The sequence below is a fragment of the Miniopterus schreibersii genome (genome assembly GCF_964146895.1).
Source record: "Miniopterus schreibersii genome assembly, chromosome: 14".
Taxonomy (NCBI): domain Eukaryota; kingdom Metazoa; phylum Chordata; class Mammalia; order Chiroptera; family Miniopteridae; genus Miniopterus; species Miniopterus schreibersii.
In genome coordinates, this window is record NC_138114.1 from 47,543,523 (window position 1) to 47,565,781 (window position 22,259).

The 22,259-nt window shown below is 38.8% G+C and overlaps 1 protein-coding gene across 1 annotated transcript in view; it reads left to right on the top strand.

Moving 5' to 3' along the window:
• Window positions 1–882: 882 nt before the first annotated feature.
• The window catches only part of TDRD1 (tudor domain containing 1), a gene marked incomplete at both ends in the record, with an annotated part of 28,745 nt that continues 7,368 nt past the window's right edge, over window positions 883–22,259 (top strand). Inside the window, 18 exons of the mRNA XM_081157884.1 lie at window positions 883–1,180; window positions 2,252–2,310; window positions 4,764–4,908; window positions 6,769–6,874; window positions 7,566–7,629; window positions 8,579–8,683; window positions 8,898–9,080; window positions 10,474–10,617; window positions 11,110–11,281; window positions 12,369–12,455; window positions 14,291–14,458; window positions 14,577–14,684; window positions 15,778–15,948; window positions 17,237–17,479; window positions 18,081–18,218; window positions 18,681–18,791; window positions 19,837–20,007; window positions 21,686–21,961. Of these exons, the coding sequence (XP_081014010.1) occupies window positions 883–1,180; window positions 2,252–2,310; window positions 4,764–4,908; window positions 6,769–6,874; window positions 7,566–7,629; window positions 8,579–8,683; window positions 8,898–9,080; window positions 10,474–10,617; window positions 11,110–11,281; window positions 12,369–12,455; window positions 14,291–14,458; window positions 14,577–14,684; window positions 15,778–15,948; window positions 17,237–17,479; window positions 18,081–18,218; window positions 18,681–18,791; window positions 19,837–20,007; window positions 21,686–21,961 (2,749 nt within the window). The remainder of the gene's footprint in view (window positions 1,181–2,251; window positions 2,311–4,763; window positions 4,909–6,768; window positions 6,875–7,565; window positions 7,630–8,578; window positions 8,684–8,897; window positions 9,081–10,473; window positions 10,618–11,109; window positions 11,282–12,368; window positions 12,456–14,290; window positions 14,459–14,576; window positions 14,685–15,777; window positions 15,949–17,236; window positions 17,480–18,080; window positions 18,219–18,680; window positions 18,792–19,836; window positions 20,008–21,685; window positions 21,962–22,259) is intronic.

The window sequence follows — 22,259 nt, forward strand, 5'->3', positions numbered from 1 at the left end:
CCCACTGGCAAATCAGAGGTAGAAGGTGGTGATTGAGTCATTCAGCCGCAGTGTCTGCTACAGTATTTGGGTGTTTTTACTGTTTGTCCCACCTTTAAAAGGTATCAAATTTATCATCTTTGTATCAATACTTATTGTCTGGACCGATTTGTATTTTTTGTATGTCTTTAACTGTTCATATCATCATGTTTGCTATCATTCCCTTGGGGATATTTTACCACTTTTAGACTACAACAAAAAACCAAAAACAAATCTTAGTGAATTGCAGGCTGTTTCTCTGGTAAGCAAAATCTGAGGTGGAGATTTGTGGATAGTGCAGTGAGTGAATGTGGGCTGTATGATACTAGTTTTTTTTCAGAGTTGGTTGAGGTGGCCTGTAGTTCAGTATATACTCAGTGTCGGAAAAATGAGTGTCCCCATTAGATCAAGTTTAGTGTTGTTAGAATATTTATCACTGTCTTCTGTTTGTCTGACTGATGTTTTAATGTGGGTGTGTCCATTTAGTTGCGGATTGAATTTCTCCTCCGTCATTATTGTGTCAGAGATTTCTTTGAACCCCTCAGTTCTGTTTCCCTAACATTAGCATTCCACCTTTATTCTCGTCATTTGTGCAGCACGTGACCCACTGAGAGTTCCCCACCAGTGAGTGTGCCTGTGTGTCTCTTTTTTTATTATTTCATTATTTTCTGGATTGTCAGTGGAATAAGTGAAGCCTAATTTAAAGCAGGAAAGGAGATGAAGTTTTAGACACCAACTTTGCACTTGTTCATGAGAATTGTTTGTTACATAAAAAAATTACCTGGGCCTTTGTAGTTAAAAACTGATTTTTAAATACATTTCTTCCCTTAGACTTACGTGAAAGTTAAGTTGCCGCTTAATGGGATGTCAAGAAATAATTTGGAGGCATCTCCTTGTAAAATGACAGAGCCGTTTAATTTTGAGAAAAATGCAAGCAAGCTCCCACCACATGGCTCTTTAAGAAGTCCTGGAGGACAGCCCAACCACCCAAATTTCAGGTTGAAAAGCCCCGAGAACAGAAATAAAAAAAACAATTTTTTGCTTTGTGAGCAAACCAAACAATATTTGGCTAGTCAGGAAGACAATTCAGTGTCTTCAAACCCTAATGGCATCAATGGAGACGTGGTTGGATCCAAAGGAGACAGGAAGACATTGCCGACAGGTGAGTGAACACTACAGACCTAATACTACTTGTTCTGATGATTTCTTTGACTTTTCACAAGTATATACATACATATATGTATGCAGTGGCCCAGCAGTGGGCTGTTAACACGATAGCCAAATGGCTACCATACAGTATTTGCATTTAAATATTAATTTAGAAGGGAAAATCAGATATCAACTGGCCATCTTTGGCTAGATTAATCCCAAAAATGATTCCTGGGGAGACAATGAATACAGATGAGCTTTTTCCAGAGGACTATACATACTAGGAATGTAGAAGGAAAGGAAACACTATGACTTGTGGGTGCTTTACAGATTGGCCATGTTTTACTTGCATGAAGTACTCTGCTGACTTTCTGCATGTAATAGCTCACAAAGATATAGCTAAGGCATTAATTTGTTTCACTTTAAAAAAAAAATCATTCCTTTTTTCCTCAGTCTAAAAACCTGCTATTTAAGGAGGCTGGACCCTGGTGGAATTCAGCCTCTTTAACACCTGCGATGGGACCTTTTAACCTCTTGGTGATGTACGTTCTTGGAGTGTGGCCCTTCGGCCTCTGGGGTTCTCCAACAGATCAGACTATTTCTCTATTAATATTAAAACATCATCTGCCTTTTTAGTTGTGCTGACTTTACACTGATGTGTAAAAACCAAGGTGGGTAAACTGTTGGCACTTTATTAGCCCAACTTTAGGCAGAGGCACCAACTGGGCTAGTGGTCATTGAGGTTTTCATTGCCATCCACTTGGAGCCAAGACAAAAACCAAAAAAAAGACAAATGACATTTCTTAAGAATGTTCTTGATGAAGCAGGATGAATCATTAATAAATTTTCACCCTTGTCTATAGGTATTTTTTTTAGTATTTTGTGTAACAAAAAGGGAATTATTCCCCTAATTTCTGCTGCATACTGAATATGAAATTTCAGAGAAGTAGGATATCGCTTATTTATAGTGTAGCTTTAAGACTACTATGGCATAGCTTTATTTGAATCTTACCTAGTTATGGTATTTTACACTTTCAGGAGTAAATATTTGGCTTTTATTAGGCTTTGTGTTTTGCCTCCCCAGGAAAGTCAGTGTCACCATTAAATATTGGAAATAATTCACCACCCAAACAAGCAAATAGTGTAAGTTTTGTTTTACTTCCTATTTGGTGTTTTTGTTTGGGTAAAAGATTCTAAACGTGTTGTTTTTGTATTGCATTAATAATTATTCAATATTCAGGTATTATTTGAGGTCAAACTTCCTTTTCTTTAACATAGAACTTTTTAAAAAATTCAACCTTTTCTTTTCAGGTAGTTGTAGATTGATGTACAGTTGCAAGAAATAATGGAGATCCTGTGTAGCCTTTACCCAGTTTCTCCCTGAGGGACAGGCTGCAGAACTGTAGTACAATATCACAGTCAGGATACTGACATTGATACTCAAGAGACAGAATATTTCCATCACTACCAGGAGCCCTTATGTGCCTTTGTATGGCCAGATCCACTTCCTCTGCCCCTATCCTTGCCTTAACCCTGGGTAGCTACTAATCTTACCATTTTTTTAAGACATATCTGCTAGTGACAAATTCTCTTATTTTTATTTGAGAATGTCTTGATTTCCTCTTCATTTGTTGAAAGAATTTTTTTGGATAAGTTTCTTAGTTAACAGTTCTTTTCTTTCAGCACTTAAATGTCGTGCCACTTCCTTCTGCCTCTGTGAAAAATCTGTTCTCTTGTTAATTGTTTTTCCCTTCTTTGTAAGATGTCATTCCTCTTTCTCTGCTTTTAAGCTTTTTTTGTTGTCTTTAGCTTTAAGAAATTTGACTCAGGTGTGTAGTTCTTTCAGTTTAGTCTCTTTGAGGTTTGCTCAGTTTCTTGCATTTGTAGATTTATCTCTTTTACCAAATTTTGGTCATTATTTATTTGAGTACTTCTCTAGCCCTGCCTTCGATCTCCTTTCCGTCTGAGACTATTCAAAGGTATAATGTTAGATCTTTTGTTATAGTCCCTGAGGTCCCAACGCTCTGCTCATTTGCAGTTTCCCCCACTCTGTTTTCTCTCTCTTGTTCAGATTAGGCAAGTTCTGTAGTTTGATCTTCAGGTTCACTATTTCTTTCCTCTCTCCTCTCCATTCTGTTGTTGAGGTCGCTCATTGTGTTTCTAATTTTTGTTATTGTACTTTTTATTTGGTTCTTTTTAAAAATACATACATGTTTTTATTGATTTCAGAGGAAGGGAGAGGGAGAGAGAAACATCAATGAGGGAGAAACATCGATCAGCTGCCTCCTGCACACCCTTAACCAGGGATTGAGCCCACAACCCTGGCATGTGCTCTGACTGGGAATCAAACTGGTGGCCTCCTGGTGCATGGGACAACCCTCAGCCCACAGGGCCACACCAGCCGGGCCGCTTGATCCTTTCTTGTATCTAATGTTCCTTCCTGAGCCTCTCCTTTTGTTTCAGGCATATTCATGCCTGCTTGTTTTGAAGCATTGACGGCTGCTTTAAAATCTTTTCAGATAAATTTAACATTTGTCATCTTGATGTTGGCATTTTTTCATTTTTTTTATTCACTTGTAATTTTCCTGGTTTTTAGTATGACAGGTTTTTTCTATTAAAACTGAGACATTTTGGGTACTGTGTTATGAAACTGTATGTTCCTTAAATTTTCTGTTTTAGCCAACTTCTGACACTGCTTCATCAGGAGAAGGGGGGTGCTGCCAGGTGGGAGTAGATGTTCAGGCTCCCCACTCAGCCTCTGTTGACACCAAAGGGGTGCTCTTCCTTGCTGCTGGGTGAGGGTGGGGTGAGGTGGGGTAAGGTGGGCAGAGAGTGGGCAGGTCATAGGGAGTTTGGGAGGTGGGAGGATTTGGAGACATTCATTACTGTTGAATGGTAGTGAGAAAGTCCTGACTGTCCACTAAGTGTCCTCTAACACCATCCCGTTGGTGGTGAGTTGGGGGGTGGGGGTGGTGCTCCTTACTGCCAGATGGAAGTCCAGGCTCCCATGTGGTCTCCACAGGGAAACCCTACAGGGATGAAGTGCTGACTTCCTCCTTTGTTGGCCTTCTCTCATACCATCCTGGTTGGGGGATGGGTACCTCATTATAGCCTGGGCAACGTGGAAGTCTCGGCTCCCCACTCTACCTTTGCTGGTGGAAGTGGGGCCACAGTTTTTTCCATGGTGTTTGTCTAGAGTAGAGTAGTTATTGGTAAAAGTTTTTTGTCTTGCTAGACTGCCCCTTTCCTGGTCTTTTGGCTAGAGAGAGCAAGCATTTGGTTGGGGTTTTTATTGTCTGCACCCTTTGGTGTTTCTGGATTGCTGGTTTCTCCAGCACCTTTTCTGGGATATATGAGGCAATAAGAGAAGTCAGGAAACCCACTTCCGTATCCTTCTGTGGGTGCCAGAGTTCCTAGCCTGTCTGCTTCCTTCTTTCAGACTAGGTTTATTTTTGTTTTACATGTAAGTCCAGGGTTTTCAGTTGTACTTAATGGGAAACATAGATTTTGATCTTCCCAGAAGAGGAAATTCCAAATCTAGTATATTTTAAATGTTATTACCAAGTTTTAATATTGCTATTCTCTTTTCTCAATAGAAGCCTAGCAATAATGTGTCTCCTGCAAAGTCAAAAAAAATACACAAGTTGGTTGAGAATTCCTTGTCCATAAATAATCCAGCACTCTTCAAATCCTTAGGACCTCCTCTTCGGTCAACTACTTGCCATCGCTGTGGCCTGTTTGGTAAGCATGTTGCTCTCAGTTGTGTTAGATTATTCCCTTACACATTTGAAAAATATTTTGATTACAGAAAATTTAAAATATACTAAGCATAAATGGAATAATATATATACATCATACACCCATCTCTCAACTTCAACAGCTGTCAGCATGCTATCATTTCTTCAGCCATACTTTCCCACTCTTACTGCTGCTTTACTTGATTATTTTTTATAGTTTTTTTTTTTAGATAAAACTTTCATGCATTAAAATGCACAAACTTACACCCCATCAAGATAATGGAATGTTTCCTCCTTTTCAGGAAGTTTCCTGATGCCACTTCCCCATCACCGTGCTCCCTAGAGGCAACCACTGTTGTTGTTTTTATCATAAATTAATTTTGCCAGAATTTCATATACACGGAATAATACAGTATGGGCTCTTTCGTATGAAGCTTTTTTCATTTAGAATAATTTTTGAGGTTCATCCATGCTGTTGTTTGTACATTAATTATTTTTGTGTTTGTCTCTGACTAATAGTTTGTTGTACGATTATGCCACAATTTGTTTATTTGTTCTTTTGTTGGAACATTTTGCTGCGTCCGGGTTTTGACTGTTATGAATAAAGCTCTCTGCATGTTTTTGCACAAGTCTTTATGTGGACATATGTTTCATTTCTCTTGGGTACATGCCTAGGAGGAGAATTGTTGAGTCAGAAGGGTAGGTGTATGTTTAACTTCCTAAGAAACAGCCAAACCATCTTCGAAAGTAGTTGTCTGGTTTTACATTGCTATGGTAATGAGTCCTGATTCTTTCACATCTTTGTCTGCATTAGGGGTTTTCAGTCTTTTTCATTTTAGCCCTTCTTGTGAGTGTGTAGTGATATCTCATTGTGCTTTTAATTTGTATTTCTCTCATTATCACTGGTCTTGGGAAGTTTTTCATGTGCTTATTTGGATATTTAGCTCCTCTGTTTTTTTCTTTTTCTTTTAGAGTGGAGGCATTTGAGGCCAGCTTGGTTTTGTTGTTTCTTTGTTTTTAGATAACTTGTTTTTTTCTGCCTGGAAGCTAATGGGATTTTTAATCCTTACCTGAGGACATGCTTATTGATTTTAGAGAGTGGGGCTAGAGAGGGAGAGAGAGGGAGAAAGGGAGAGAGAAACATCAATCAGTTGCCTCTCGTATGTGTCCTAACTGGAGATTGAACCTGAAACCTTGGTGTATCAGAATGATGCTTAACCAGCTGAGCTACCCAGCCAGGGCTCTTTTGGTTTTTTATTTTGTTTTTTGTTAATCCTCACCTGAGGATATTTTTTCCATTGATTTTTAGAGAGAGTGGGAGGGAAGAAGGGGGAGAGGGAGAGAGAGGGAGAGAGAAACATGGATGTGCAAGCCACACATCCATTGGTTGCCTCCCGCATGCACCCTGACCAGGGCCAGGGATTGAACCTGGTACCCAGGTACATGCCATTGACCAGGAATCAAACCTGAGGGCCTTGAGTGTGCAGGCCAGTGCTCTAACCACTGCGCCACACCTGCCAGGGCTGTTTTGTATTTTTTTTAATGGCACAAGATAAGCCACGTCCGAGTCTGCTTGCACAAGTCTGTTCACTGCCACATATTTTGTTTCCTTTGGTTCCGTTTATAGTGTGCCTGGCTCTACTTTAGCAAAGACCAGTTATGTTCCGGTCTGTCCTCCCCCTTTCTCTGCACTTTGAGAGAGTGTCAAAAGTTTAATCTTAACACCTAGTTATAAACAGCATAAGCCTCTTCACATAATCTTGATGTGATTAATGGAATGGTATTTGATGTGCCTGGTCTTTGAAATTGTCTTGCTCTGGGCAACAGATACTTGGAATAAAATGTTACGGGCTGTATCCTGTAGGGTCGCAGAGGTGTTCCCAGTGCAAGCAGACATACTATTGCTCCATAGCATGCCAGAGAAGAGACTGGTCAGCACACAGCGTCGTGTGCAAGCCTGTGCAGCAAAAGTAAGTGTGTGTTTCTAGTCATTAGAGAATATTTAACATTTTTTTCCTGATACTGTAAGGATCACACCAGGTAAGCAGGCCACAACTATGTAGAAGTTACCACCTTGTACTTATTTACTGAGGTGTAACCTAAAGTGTGCAAATCTGAAGTGCACAGCAACTCTACACACTTAGGGGTTTTCATAAACATGATTTTATTAGGTTGGACACATTAAGATTTAAGACCTTAAGTGACTTTTTTTAATGGTTAGAGTTTAGAAAGCTTTTAATTATGTATACTTTACTGAATTTGAATGAGGTGGAACTCTTACAGAGCTTACTGGATTGTGATTTTGAAATACATAAATCTTACTGTGTGCTATTTACCAGTTAACAAAACAGTTTCACACCTGTTACCTCATTTGATCCTCAAAACTGTTTAGTTGATGTAGGAGTTACCTCCATCTTACAGATAAGGAAACTGAAGCTTGGAGATTGTGGCTACCTCCCTTCATTAGCAAGCTTTTGGAGGTAGCGCTTGTGCGCGCAGGGTGGACCATTGCTTAGACAGTTGCTGCTACTGTGATTCTGTCTGGAGGAAGCTGCTTTGCTCTTTCTGGATTTTGTTGATTGAAAAGTTTACATAATTGGGGGCCTTACTCCTAATTGGCTCTGTACTGTAAGAATTTTACAATCAGTTGCTTTATTTCAGTTTCCACAGACTTGAAGATAACAAGTCACCCTTTGAAACAAGAACCGTGGGCGTGACAAACGAGGTATGACACAGACTTGTGTCTGCATCTCACCATCGCTTATTGTGGAGCAAGCTTCCTGCCGAATGAATCCGCACACCCCAGCGGTTGATTTGGTGACTGTTGGGAGTCACGGAGAATTGTTTATGCCCAGCCTTTTCCCAGAAAGGACTTGCAATGGCTGTGTCTCAGTGTAAAACCACATGGGCTAGTGAGAGTCCCTTCTCTGCAGTCCTGCACCCACACCTTCTCTAGGCTTGTCCACCAGATTCTAATGGGGCTAATGAGCTTTTTTTCTGTTAATACCTATCTTCTGTTTAGATAACGGTATGGGCTAAGTCATTCATAATCTGAAGAAATTGGTGTGTCCAAATCATTTATAGATCATTTTTAGCCTTCTCTGGCTGATACTAAAAAAAAAAAAAAAAAAAAAAAAAAAGTTCACATTTCAGTGGGGTTCCTAGAAGTTTTATTCCGGGCAGGGGGGGGTAAGAGGAGGTCTTGTCCCAAGGCAGGAGGGCTGTTTCCTCTTTCATTAGGGATGAGTCCCAGGGTGAGGGGCCAGACTCCTCCCAGGGGCTGACTCTTCCCAGGGGCTACTGTGCTGAAATGTAATAAATCATGAATTCCCAGACCCTGTCAAAAATATTTGTATATAGTCTGACTTCCTCAAGTAGTTATTCCTCCAAAAATGTTACCAAGTGCAAACTTAAAAACTAACACACACACCCCTTTTTAATAAACTCAACATTACCTTTACCAGTGTGGCATGATTCTTGGGTGGCCCCATGCTGTGCACACTGCCTGTAGAGAGTGCCTTCTAGGAACACTTGAAGGTGTACACTATTTCTCTATTCTCTTTTTCAAGCCTAAGAGTCAGGCTATTTTGATCTTGATTCCAGAAAATAATGGCCACAGTATCATTGAAACGTGTGCTTGTATGTAACTCGTGTATCTGTTTTTTTCAAACCAGAGTGACTATCCTTTCGGAGTTACTAAAGAAATAGCCATTTGTGCTGATAAAATAATGTTTTCTGATTTGAGAAGTCTACAACTCAGGAAAACCATGGAAATAAAGGTATTTGTTGTTTAAGCTTCACAGAGATCCAAAGAACTGTGGATTTTATTGTTTTCTATTTTGAATTCATAAGGTAGCTGCAAAATTTAATCTGATGAAATTGATAAAAATTGCAAAAACTGTCTGCGACGTTTACTGTCTTAGTTTTAAAGTTTTAAGAAATGCACATTTGTCTGTGTTCCTAGTGAATTATTACATTTTCTATCTTTGGAAGGGTGCAGTTACTGAATTCAAAGACCCAAGTGACTTTTATGTGCAGTTACATTCCTCAGAAGTGTTAGAGTGCATGAACCGACTCTCTGCGAGCTTAAAGGAAACATATGCAGATACGGAGCATGAGGACGGTTATATTCCTGTGAAGGGGGAGGTTTGTGTTGCCAAGTACACTGTTGACCAGGTAACCTCTGTTGAAGTGAATTATTTAATAAGATGTTTTAATTTACTCTGGCTATATCAACTTGACACCAGAGCTTTTAATGATGCATTAGGTGGCTTAAAAGCGAGACTGGTCAGACTCCTGTTTTTCTTCCTCCGGCAGCATTCCAGGCTCTGTTCGTTACTCCCTCCCTGCGCTAGCCCTCCCCAGCTCTGTTTATGGGCTCCTCAGGTGCTGCTTACAGGCTGGTTGCTAGTTTTAGAGCTTGTGTTTATTTGTGTAGCTGAGGCATCAGGGTGTCATAGAATCTACTGGGCTAGAATAGCTTGGCAGTGTTTGTGCACAGTAAAGTGGCTTTATTAGACAATTTGGGGGATTTCTTAGCAAGATTATTAGAAAGTTATGTTAACTTGTTAATTGAGTGCCCTGGAATAGAACAATTAGCTTTTCCTTTGCATGTTCTATAGATTTATTGAGAATTTTTTAACCTAAGATTGTGAAATGCTAATAGACACTTCTCCAAAGAGGACACACAGATCGCCAGTAGACATACGAAAAAATGCTCAAAGTCACTAATCATCAGAGAGATGCAAATTAAAACGACAATGAGGTATCACCTCACACCTTCCGGAATGTCTACCATCAATAAATCAACAAACAACAAGTGCTGGTGAGGGTGTGGAGAAAAGGGACCTTAGTGTACTGTGCACTGCTGGTGGGAATGCAGACTGGTGCAGCCATTATGGAAAGCCTTGTGGAGTTTCCTCAAAAAATTAAAATGGAACTGCTGTTTGACCCAGCGATCCCACTCCTGGGAATACATCCTAAGAATCCCGAAACACCAATCAGAAAGAATATATGCCACTCCTATGTACATAGCAGCACTATTTACAATAGCCAAGATCTGGAAACAGCCCAAGGGCCCATCAGTAGATAAGTGGATAAAAAAGCTGTGGGACATTTACAACCATGGAATACTATGCAGCTATAAAAAACAAAAGCTCTTATCCTTTGCAACAGCGTGGATGGACCTGGAGAATATTATGCCAAGTGAAATAAACCAATTAGAGAAAAACAACTATTACATGATCTCACTTATATGTGGAATCTAATGAACAAAATAAACTGACAGACAAAATAGGTCCAGAGACATGGATGCCTGGAACGGACTGACAGATCTCTGGGTGGAGGGGGCGTGGAGGGACTGGAGGAGATTAGCCAAAGAACATATATGATACAGGTGTAACCCATGGACACAGGCAGTAGTATTGGGAAGGCCTGGGTTGGTCAGGGGCTGGGTGGAGGCCGGCATTGGGGGGAAAACGGGGGACATCTGTAATACTGTCAGTTCATTACAAAAGAAAAGATGGTGAAGGGCAGCTCTGGAGTAGAGGACCATTTTATTTCATTTCAGACCTGGAACAGAGCAATTATACAGGATGTCGATATGCTGCAGAAGAAGGCACAAGTCTTATATATTGATTATGGAAATGAGGAAATAATTCCAGTGAACAGAATTCAGCGACTAAACAGAAACATTGACTTGTTTCCTCCTTGTGTGAGTCTCTTCTTTCTAAATTCCCAGTAGTGTCCCCGAGGAACTGTTTTTAATGTTTTGATGGATGCACTGTTGGCTTGTTCTGTTCTGCCACAAGTGCCTATTGGCGCATCCTTTCTCCCTAGATAAACATCCGTTGGTTTCCTCGGCTAAGTGCTACCTTGGGGGAAAAACTTAGCATTTTTAGGCACATCTTACCAATCTGCCCTTTTATATTTATTACACTATTTGAAAGTGACCTGAACTCACGTGTAATTGAGGGATAATTGTTATCCTCTCATCAGCTTCTCAAGCTTCAAGTCCCCACAGTCAAAGCATTGTGGATAGAGTACCCAGAGAAAAACAATTACGCACAGAATTGTTCATCTGGTTGGTACTCGAAGATTTTTGATAATTTTTCTGCATGAAGCACATCTTTTAAAATCACATAATTAGAAAAAGTCATTTTCAAATACTGATTTTTCTTTTAGTAACTTGCACAAAATCTTTCAGGCCATAAAGTGCTTTGTGGCTGATGTTATCCCAGCAGAAGGGAACTGGAGCAATGATTGTATCCAAACTATTAAATCACTGCTGATGGAGCAGTACTGCTCTGTAAAGATTGTCAACATCTTAAAAGAGGAAGTGGTTACCTTTGCTGTGGATGTGATGCTGCCAAGTTCAGGTGAGACCCGATATCTTTCTTTTTAAATGGGGTGTTTAATGTATTATTTAGTCTCCACCTGTTACTCAGAAAAGAAATAGAAACATGAAAGGAGGCCAGGTAAGCTCTGCTCTGGCCATTCAGCCTGTGAGTGGAAACATGGCCTTGGCCCTGCTCTTGTAGTTGGTAGTCAGACATGGCACAAATTCATAGAACTGAGTGGACTAACAGGCTAGATGTAGACGTAGTATGGGGATAACTATATGATCTTTTTGCTATTGCCACAATATTACCTGGTCCTGGTTTTTACTCCTTTATTGAGAAATTCAGAAGTTTCTCTCTCCATTCATTTTTATCATTGTTGCTTTTCTTTGAACAACCTTTAAAGAAGTCTATTTTGTTGGTATTGAGACTGTAAGTACATGGGGTTCAAATTGTGGGAATGGGAACACTTTGGAACCCCGTTCTTTCGTTCTGGCTTTATACCTGCTTGAAAAGTGACTTAACAGTGTGCTTGTAATTGCCTCTCAGTTTCCACAGTATTACTTTTAGAGGCTTAGCATAGTATTACTTTTAGAGGCTTAGCATAGGTCGGTGACTTGGTAGAAAATGCAGTTAATCCTATTATGAGATTAAGTGTAAAATCTATGTTTTGTTTCATTGGTGTGTATGTGTCATATTATGACTTCAGAGTTTGGACATTATTTCAGAGAACTTGAGGTGTTGGGTTACGCTTGTATCAGCCATACTTTATGTCTGAGAATAAGTAGTCTTGTGTCTTGAATTCATTATTTTCCCATAAATAGTGGTCTTTCTAAGCATGCCAGTAAGGTGGTACTAAATCTTTCATGTTAATCAGAATTTTGAAGTGAAATCTTTTCATTAAATTTTCTGCCAAGTAATGATGGAATTTTGCCTCCATTTTTGAAGCTGAGCATTACTAAAACATATTTTGTACATAGAAACTGAACTGGTAAGAAATATGCCAGTGTGTTAATAGCTATAATCTCTAAATCATGTAATTATGACTCATTTGTTTTGTATTTATGCTTTTCCTTAATATTTAGTATATATCTCAATGTAGATATGTTTTCTTAATTACTTTTAGGAAAACTCTTAGACCATGTGCTTGTAGAAATGGGATATGGCTTGATACCTAAGGGACAAAATTCTAAGAAGCAAAGTGCAGATCAGAGTGAGTATGCACATTACTAGTGAACAGTATAGTGACTTCAGTAATTGAAGAGGATTTTCTCTACTAAACATAAAAAGCACAACTGTCACAGTGTCAGCTCTATGGAAATGCTAGCCACTCTTATAAACTTTATACACAAAAGATGATACTTTTTATTTCGTGACATGCTCTTGCTAATCTCAGTGTTCCCAGCCTAGTTGTCTTCCTTGTCTTTCAGATTAATCCTTGATGTGGTAATGATCAGAGATTGCAAAGCACTAAATATGATAACACTTTGGGTTGAGGGATTTTAGCTAACATTTCCTTAGTTTAATTTCTTTTTCCTTTTTTGGGTATTCCAGCAATAATAAACAGGGCTATAACATTCCATTCTAGTAGGATGGTGTTTCTTTTAAAATTCTTACTTTTTATTTACGTGTGTACTTTTCATTTAGTCTAACGTGAACCAAGAAGTTTTGCTATGAGCATTTTATTTTCTCATTGCTAGTCTTGTGTGTTGTTTCTTGTAGCCTACTTTCTCCTTTACTTTGCTCCTTTATCGTTTACAGTCATGTGCCACTTAACAACAGGGCTTTTTTCTAAGAAATGTGTCAGTAGGTACTTTGGTCATTATTCAAATAACCTACAATGCACTTACGCAAAGTAGGTGGTACAGCCTGCTACTGTAATTGTATGGGCTGTACTGGCAACTCAGTAGGTTTGTTTCCAGCAGCATCACCACAAACTCGTGAGTAATGCATTGCGCTGCATTGTTACAACATCACTAGGTGATAGGAAGTTTTCAACTTCCTATTATCTTGTGGGACCATTGTCATATATGCAGTCTGAAATGTCGTTAAGAAGCGCACGACTACTTTAGATGAAGACATACTTCCTTGTTTCTGCTCATTCATCTAGAGGCGATTTCCAGATTAATGGTGCCATGATTGGATGCATCTTGTTACGTAAACAGACTTAATTCATGCTTAATTATACCTTCTTCACTGCCCATCTCTTGCTCTGATTGGTTATCAGTAAAGATCAAGTCTTTATTGATTCTTCTTCCCAAGTGTTCTTTGTATGTATACTTTTTTCTGCCTTTTCCTGTTGCCATTTTTTTTTTTAAGTTCAGGAATTCTTAACATTCAAGACAATTTCAACAAGTTTTTTATTTGATCTTTCTGTCTCCTGTCTGTATTCTTATACTACTGCCTGTGCCATACCCCTGAAACAGAAGGCTTGGGGTGACAGCTCTGCTGAAAAACTTTCAGTAGTTCTTTGCCATCTGGAGGGGTGAAATCCAAACACTCCCTGGTCTTATAGTAGTCATGGTTGAAACCAGAAGTGGTGGTGGTGTCCTAAGGGTAGTGTGGAGTGAGGAACAGTAGTGAAGGGCCCACAACACGAGTGAGAAACTGTGATGGGAGAGGTGGGAAGAGAAGGGGGAAATGTTGCTAGAGTAACAGTGGGGTAAAGGCTTCTAGGAGGCAGTCATCAGTAATCGCAGATGCTGTAGGGGCATCCCGTAGAAGGAACAGAAATCCTCTGAGCAATGTCTGCTTTCCTGCACTGCGGAGGTGTGTGGTACAGACACAGAAGATTGTGAATTGGTGTGAATGCGGAAGTGCGGGGTGCGTGGGAGCCCCTGGGAAAGGCACCTCATACAGATTTGGAGAGAGAGATACCACACTGAGCAGGAATTTATCAGGCTGCTGGGGATTGGGAGGACTTTGGGGGGTGGCAGGGAGAACAGCATGGGTTAAGGCCTAGAAGTGTGAAAAGCATGGTTGGGCCTGAAAAACTGAAAAATTGGATTAATGAAACCAAAATGACTTACTTTTCTGTTTTCTGGTAAGGTGAGCCTGAAGATGTTGTAAAAATGACAGCTGAAAACAAAATTGTTGTAGACAGAAGAGACTTAATCCCAAAAGTGTTAACTTTGAATGTAGGCGATGAGTTCTGTGGTGTGGTTTCCCACATTCAGACTCCAGAAGACTTCTTTTGCCAAAAACTACAAAGTGGACGTAAGTCAGTTTTCTCGAGTTGTGCTCAGGATAGCACTTCAAGAGATTCAACATGCAGAAATGAAGATGATGTGTAGAGTTGTATTTCTTTTGTCTAAGGTGTGATCTATATTTGCAGATAAGCTTGCTGAACTTCAGGCATCCCTTAGCGAGTACTGTGGTCAGGTGTCTCCACGCTCGGATTTTTACCCAACCATTGGCGACATCTGCTGTGCTCAGTTCTCAGGTGAGGAAAGAGAGTGCTATTGAATTTTTTAGTTACAGTTAAGCAGATACAGATGAGGTAGAGTCTTCCATTTGTATGGGATGGCTCTATTTGAAACGAGTATTAAAGTAAACCAAGTATGTTTTTAAATATGTCCAATTAAACTAAATCAAAATGTGTAAGGGAGGAAAGCCCTCAAATGTGGGGGTGGGGCGGGTAAAGGAGGTTTTGATTGTTTTATCAGCCCTGCAGTTTTTGGAGACTGGTGCAGATAATTCTGTTTATATCAAAATATGAATGTGGAACCTCCTCCGGTCATGAATTCACCAGTTGTCTTTGGAAAAGCACAGGGCTGTCATGGCGCAGCTTCTGTAGCTGCCTGCACAGGTCTGGCCTTTGGTAACTGCGTTTTGTTACTCTAGGCTGAAGGGAGAGGTCCAGTGGTTTCACAGAGCGGGAGATACAGTTAGACCTCCAGGAAAGTGATTGCTCGGTTGGTCAAGTCTAGTTGACTCATATGGCCAGGAATACTAAAATTAGCCCTGCCTGATGCCTTAGCAAGTAGTCCCTGTATTGATCAAGGCCTGTGGAGTCACATGACCAAAACATGTTCTTTGTCTTCAAGAGCTAGCTGTCTACTGGAGACACAAGGCAGGGAAATAAATAATGACAGCATACAGCATGAGTAGTCTAGTAAGGTAAGAATAAAGGTGATACAGCCCAGCCTGTGTGGCTCAGCAGTTGAGCATTGACCTATGAATCAGGAGATCGTGGTTTGACTTCTGGTCAGGGCATGTGCCCGGGTTGCGGGCTCGATCCCCAGTCGGGGGCGTGCAGGAGGCAGCCAGTCAGTGACTCTCTCATTGTCGATGTTTCTCTCTTTCTCCCTCTCCCTGCAATCAGTAAAGATACTTAAAAAAAAAAAAAAAAAAAAAGGTGATATAGTTGGAGTTAAAGGTTTCTGTTAAGCAAAGATAGCAATGTTGAATAAGTATTCATTGTTTAGTAAAGCTCTATATTAAAATTTCAAATGACCATTTCTAAATTTGGGAGGAAACGTTTTTGTTTACATCTACGTTGGAAAATCATTTGAGACTGGGTTTTGCTTTTTCAGAGGATGACCAGTGGTACCGTGCCTCCGTCTTGGCCTATGCTTCTGAAGAATCTGTACTGGTCGGATATGTAGATTATGGAAACTTTGAAATCCTTAGTTTGAAAAGACTGTGTCCGATAACTCCAAAGTTGTTGGAATTGCCAATGCAAGCAATAAAGTGTGTGCTGGCAGGTATGAAATGTTTATGGTCCCCATATTGTTAAACTATTAAAACCTCAAGTGGGGGCATTAGAATTGAAATTAAACTACTGATAAGATAAAGGAATATGTTTAGACATAACTTAGTGGGAAAGTAATCCTTATTAGAACATTTAGGAAACACTATCTGTAATGAAACAAAATTTAATGTATCTGTGGTTATGAAACTCAGTGTTCTTTTGCTATTTATGGAGCCTGCATTATTAATATCATAGAAGATTAATGACAAGAAGTAGAGGGAAACCCACTAGTAAAAGCAATAGGACATTACAAGTATGTGCTTAGAAATTGCTATATGGATAGTCTGTCCCTCTCCTGGAGGGCTTCTATTCATGTCAGTAATTGGCTTCTACAGCCTTCAACTACATTTTACAACCTGTTCAAGATCATTTACTTAAGATAGGTTGCAGGGTGTAGGTATATTGCAAAATACGTCCTTAGGAGGAGTGGAGGTGCCCATGGGTATGCTGCTTTCATGCTGTGAGTGCTCTCCAGAAGGGGCTGGACCAGTGCACACGTCTCCCAGAGTGGGGGGGTAGGCAGTTTCTTCACACAGTGGTGCACCAGGTAGGCATTTCCTTGTTCTTTCATCTTGGCCGATTTTGGTAAGCTAAACATGAAATCACTTTAATTTGCTTCTTTACTAGTGAAGCCAAATATTTTTTTGTAGGTTACTTGGCACTTACATTTTATGAACTAAGCATAATCTTGGAGTTGCCACAAATGTTTCATATACTGATGTAAGGGACTAGTGTTCCTTCCTGGATTGTTTTATACTTTTGTTTATGATTTCCTTAACTTTATTGAGACATAATCTACATATACTACAAAATTCGCTGTCTTAGGTGTACAATTCAGTGATTTTTAGTAAATTTACCAAGTTTTACAGTTATCACCAGAACCCAGGTTCAAAACACATCACCCAAATGAGCTCTCTTGTGCCCGTTTATAGTTAATCCTCACTCTCCAGGCAACCAATAATCTACTTTGTGTCTTTATAGACTTGCTTATTGACATTTCATATCAATGGAAGTACGTTTTGTTTTTGTTTTTACATAGAAGTATAGAAGGTTTTTTTGGGCTTTTTCCTTGTAATTTTGCCTTCATTTTCATGTTTAGAAAAATCCTGCTCAGATGGAACTTTTTGGTTCCAGCATTTGTCACAGATTACTTAAATTTACCTGTGTGGAAATGAGAAGCTGAATTTCTAAATGCTTGCTGTAAGAAATATTTTAACATCCTTAAAAAAATTCTTTGTTAGGAGTAAAGCCATCATTAGGAATTTGGACTCCAGAAGCTATTTGTCTGATGAAAAAAACTGTACAGAACACAATGATTACGGTGAAAGTGGTGGACAAGCTGGAGAACAGTTCCCTGGTGGAGCTTGTGGATAAATCCGTGACTCCTCACCTCAGCGTTACTGAAATTCTCATAGATGCGGGCTTTACTGTCCGGGAAAAGGGGATAGTGACAGAAAAACTCAGCAACATGAAAGAAGCCAGTGGTAAGAAAGATGTCAGTCGGACAGTGCCCAGGCTGGAGTTCAGATTGTTTGGTGAATGTATGGGTTCCGATACTTTCAAAAAGAATTATGTTGAGTACCTCTTGTCTTTTTAAATTACGCATTCATCTAAATACATTGTAAAGTGTTGTTTGGGCCCAGCCGGTGTGGCTCAGTGTATTGAGTGTCATCCCATGCACCAAGAGGTCACCGGTTTGATTCTGGTCAGGGCACATGCTCAGGTTGTAGGCTCGATCCCCAGTAGGGGGCATACAGGAAGCAGCCAGTCGAAGTATCTCTCTCATCATGGATGTTTCTTTCCCCTCTCCTTTCCTCTCTACCTAAAAATCAACAAAAACATATTTTTTAAAAAGAAGAGTGGGAACTGAATATTTGTTGAAAGTTTTATGGGTCACTGGCAGCTGAAGGTCAGTCAGAAATGTGAATGAATTTGAATGTGAAATGCACTGAGGGTAGTAATGGTTGATTGTGATACTGGTCAACTTTCCTATAAATTCACTAAGAAACTCATTGAAAATTCAGTTCTTCCAAAGCAGATTTTTCAGACCACTTGTTTTTACAAAATGTTCACTTATTTTTACAGTTCCCTTGGGTGTAGAAGCAAAACTGAATCCATTGGCGGGGACATGGCTTGCACTTGCTGTTGACCAAACAATAGATGTTGTGGTCTGTGTGATATATAGTCCTGGAGAATTTTATTGTCATGTGCTCAAAGAGGATGGTAAGTTGACTCGATCAGACATGTCATATTTCAAAGTTCTCTATGAAATTTAGCACATAGAGCTCACCTCTTGAATTCCCTTAGCAGACATTGTGCCTTCCATTTAGCAAGTACTAGGTGCACTGCTTCGGGACAGCTATGTGTGACTTTCCTTTCTACACAGGCTTGTACATTGTTTCCTGATCCATAAGCAAAGCTCATGCTCTAGTCTACTGATGACAATGCCGTAATCATGTTACTATGCTCAGTAAGTCTTCAGCATGGGGTTTACTGAGAAAATTAACTAAATAATGACTTATTTGCCCAATTTTTAAAGAAGGGAAAAGCATTTGGTGTACTTAATAATTGTTTGAGGATGTGCCTGAAATTGTATGATTAAAACATTTTCCAGCTTTAAAGAAAAATCAATATTCTACGTGTTTTTTAAAAATATTAAATGCTCTATGTGTATTGTATTTTCAGCTTTAAAGAAACTCAATGATTTGAACAAATCACTAGCAGAACTTTGTCAGCAGAAGCTCTCTAATAACTTTAAGGCAGAAATAGGGCAACCTTGTTGTGCGTTTTTTGCAGGTAAGTTGCAGTTGGTCCAATCTTGACTTTACCAGAACCTTTTGTTTCTTGACATTCAACCCTTATTTTTTTTAATTTAAATTTTTGTTGAATTTATTGAGGTGACATTGGCTAATAAAATTATATAGGTTTTGTCAAACCTTTTTTTTTTTAATATGTCTTTATTGATTTCAGAGAGAGGAAGGGAGAGGTGTGGAGAGAGAGAAACATCAATGATGAGAGAGTCATTGATCAGCTGCCTCCTGCATGCCCCCTACTGGGGATCAAGCCAAAACCCTGGGCCTGTGCCCTGAACAGGAGTCGAACCTTGATCTCCTGGATCATATGTTGATGCTCAACCACTGAGCCCTGCTGGCTGGGCTCAAACCTTATTTTTAATGTATATTTTCTTCCTAATGTTTAAGGAAATATTTTTCACACTTGACATTAAATAAATATTTAAGACTTTTTTCCTTCTCTCTTTGTAACCAGGAACCTTCAAATGATACTTTCATACCTAAGCTGTGTTAAATGCTTTTTTCCCCAGAATTTCTGATAATACTGAAATAAGTTAAATAATGGAAAATGAGTCCACTGTAGATTTATTGTTTCTTCTGGTCACCCTGTGCATATTTATTTTGAAGATAAAATTAATGAGACACCTTATTTCATTGCAAGAGTTTCTAGTATTTATTTTTTATGTTATTTTACCAAGTAACAAGTAAAACAATCTGTGAGAAGCAGTGAGAGCATTATAGGTCTTCCAGATTGACAAACATATTCAAGTTTATCATCTTACCTTCATATTCTGTTTGTTTTAGGATAGGTGATGAACGAAATCTTTAATTTATGTCAGATGTAAAAGTGTGGTACTGTAAAACTTTTAGAGATATTCTAAAAATTAATTTTGAGCATTCTAGGGATTTCTGAATAAAAAACTAAAGGCATCGTCTGTGGAAGAGAGAGATTTATTAGCTACTAGACAAATGATGTCTTTTTCAAGATACAATTTCCAGTGTTACTAGAAGGGAAATATTTCATGTGATAAACTTTGTGTTAAATCTAGGTGATGGCAATTGGTATCGTGCTTTAGTCAAGGAAATTGTACCAAATGGAAACGTTAAAGTACATTTTGTGGATTATGGAAACATGGAAGAAGTTACTGCAGATGAACTCCAGATGATCCCATCTGAATTTTTAACACTTCCATTTCAGGGGATACAGTGTTGGTTAGTAGGTACGATGCAGAATAAGAAGTTGTCTCTACTGTCTTCTGATGCTTACAGAGGATAAACCTCTGTAGTATTAATATTTATAATTTTGATATTTTGTGTAAGTTATATGATCTTGCTTTATAATATAAAATTTCAAAATGTATTTTCAAAGATACTGTCTGTTGATGTTAGATCAGGGAAGCAGCTGCTTTTCTATACTATAATGGGAATGAAAACTGATGTCTTCTCATGAAGGCATTTTGCTCCTAATAATTTATCCCAAAGAAATAATCTTTGAATTTCACAAAGTGCACCAAAAAGGAAACTCATTACACTGTTGTTAATAATAGCAAATCAGCCTAAGTAAGAGAAGATTGGTTAAATGATGCTCCATCCAATAGATAATAGTAGTATCTGGTTCATGGGATTGTTGTGAGGATTAAATGAATGTTCAGAAGAGGGCCTGGCACTCAGAAAGGTCTATTCAGCTGTTTGTTGTTATTACATAGTCATTGCAACTTTAAAGATAATGTTAATGAGACACCTTAATTTCATTGCAAGACTTTTTAACTACATATTAACAGTGTTACATATGTATCGTTGATATGAAGAATTGCTCATGATTTAAGTGAAGAAAGCAAGTTATAAGGAGATGCAGGATAGCATTATGATTCAGAGGACAGACTCTGGGGCCAACTTTCCTCCCTACCAGCCATGAGACCGCAGAGTATTTAAACTCTGTGCTTTCATTTCCTCATCTGCAAATAATAGTACCTTCCTTAAAGAGCCATTAAGAATAAAAGAGATAAAAATGTAAAAGGCACTTCATAGTGCCTGGGCGTTATACCCATAGCAGCTATTATTATTATAAAAATGTGTTTATAAAAGAAATCATATATATGTGCATGTGTATATTTCCATAACAATTGTGGAGGGTTGGATACCAAAATGTTAACAGTGATCAGTCTGAAAGCATAGATGCTTTTCATTTGTTCTTTTGCTAATCTGTTTTCTTTCTACTCATTTTGCACTAAGTATGTTTCAGAGTATTGTTTTTAAATTTTTTTTATGTTCATGCTTCTTAATATGTGACCCCCAAACCAACAGCAGCAACATGAGAACTTGCAGATTCTCATTCCCCACCCAAGACCTTCTACACTGGAAACTCTCGGGTGGGGCCCCGAAATCTGTTTTAACAGTTAAGCCCTCTAGGTAATTCAGACGCATACTCAAGTTTGAGAATCAATTATGAATAAGGGTATAAGCCACAGTTATCCAAGAAAAATTATTTTTGTCCAAGTAGTTTAAAATGGCATTTTAAAATCATTAGAAACTCTTCATGAAGTGAAATTGTATGGTTGATGCCTTTTTTTACCAGAATAATTGGTCACTCATCATTGTGTGTGTAACAGAACACAAAGGTAACTTCTTAAAGAAATAGTAATTCTATTTTTGCCTATTGAGAAAACATCAGGTGAAGATACATTAGTGGGGAAAATAAGGAAAGATCCTGAGCAGTCAATTTGCAAATGCATTATTGGTAAATCAGGCATGAAGGGTGTAGATACAGAATTGTGTATTGGGAAAAGGTATTCAAATAGCTGACCTGAGTAGTATAGTTGGCAAAGACCCAGTCCTGGGTACTATTGAAGCAAACAGCTTGGGCACAGAATTCTTTATAATGCTGTTCTTATTTGCCAGATATACAGCCTAGAAACAAACATTGGACTAAGGAGGCCATAGCAAGATTTCAGATGTGCGTGGCAGGGATAAAACTCCAAGCCCGAGTGGTTGAAATCACTGAAAATGGAGTGGGGCTTGAACTCACCGATCTTTCCACTTGTTATCCCAGAATAATTAGTGATGTTCTGATTGAGGAACATCTGGCTGTAAAAGCTAGCTCACCACAAAAAGACTTGGCAAGAAACAGACCTGTCAGTAAACATGATCTTCAGACAGACACCCCGGGGCGTCAAGGTAACATTTTTAAGTCATTTATTTGTTATTTAAATTTATGTTACCCTTTGTCTTTACAGGCTGTGAAAAATCTATTCGGACTGACACATTTTCCTGTAGAAATACTCTTGGTGGAAGTAGATTAATAATAGGCTATTAAAGTTAACATTAATTTATTGAAACATGGTTTTATTAAACTACTCATTTTTAATGTAGTTATTTATCAGGTAACTTGCATCATATGCTACGTATACCTTCATGTGTGAATAAATTTTAAGAATTATGTTAAATATACTACAGAAGTAGAAATATATTACAG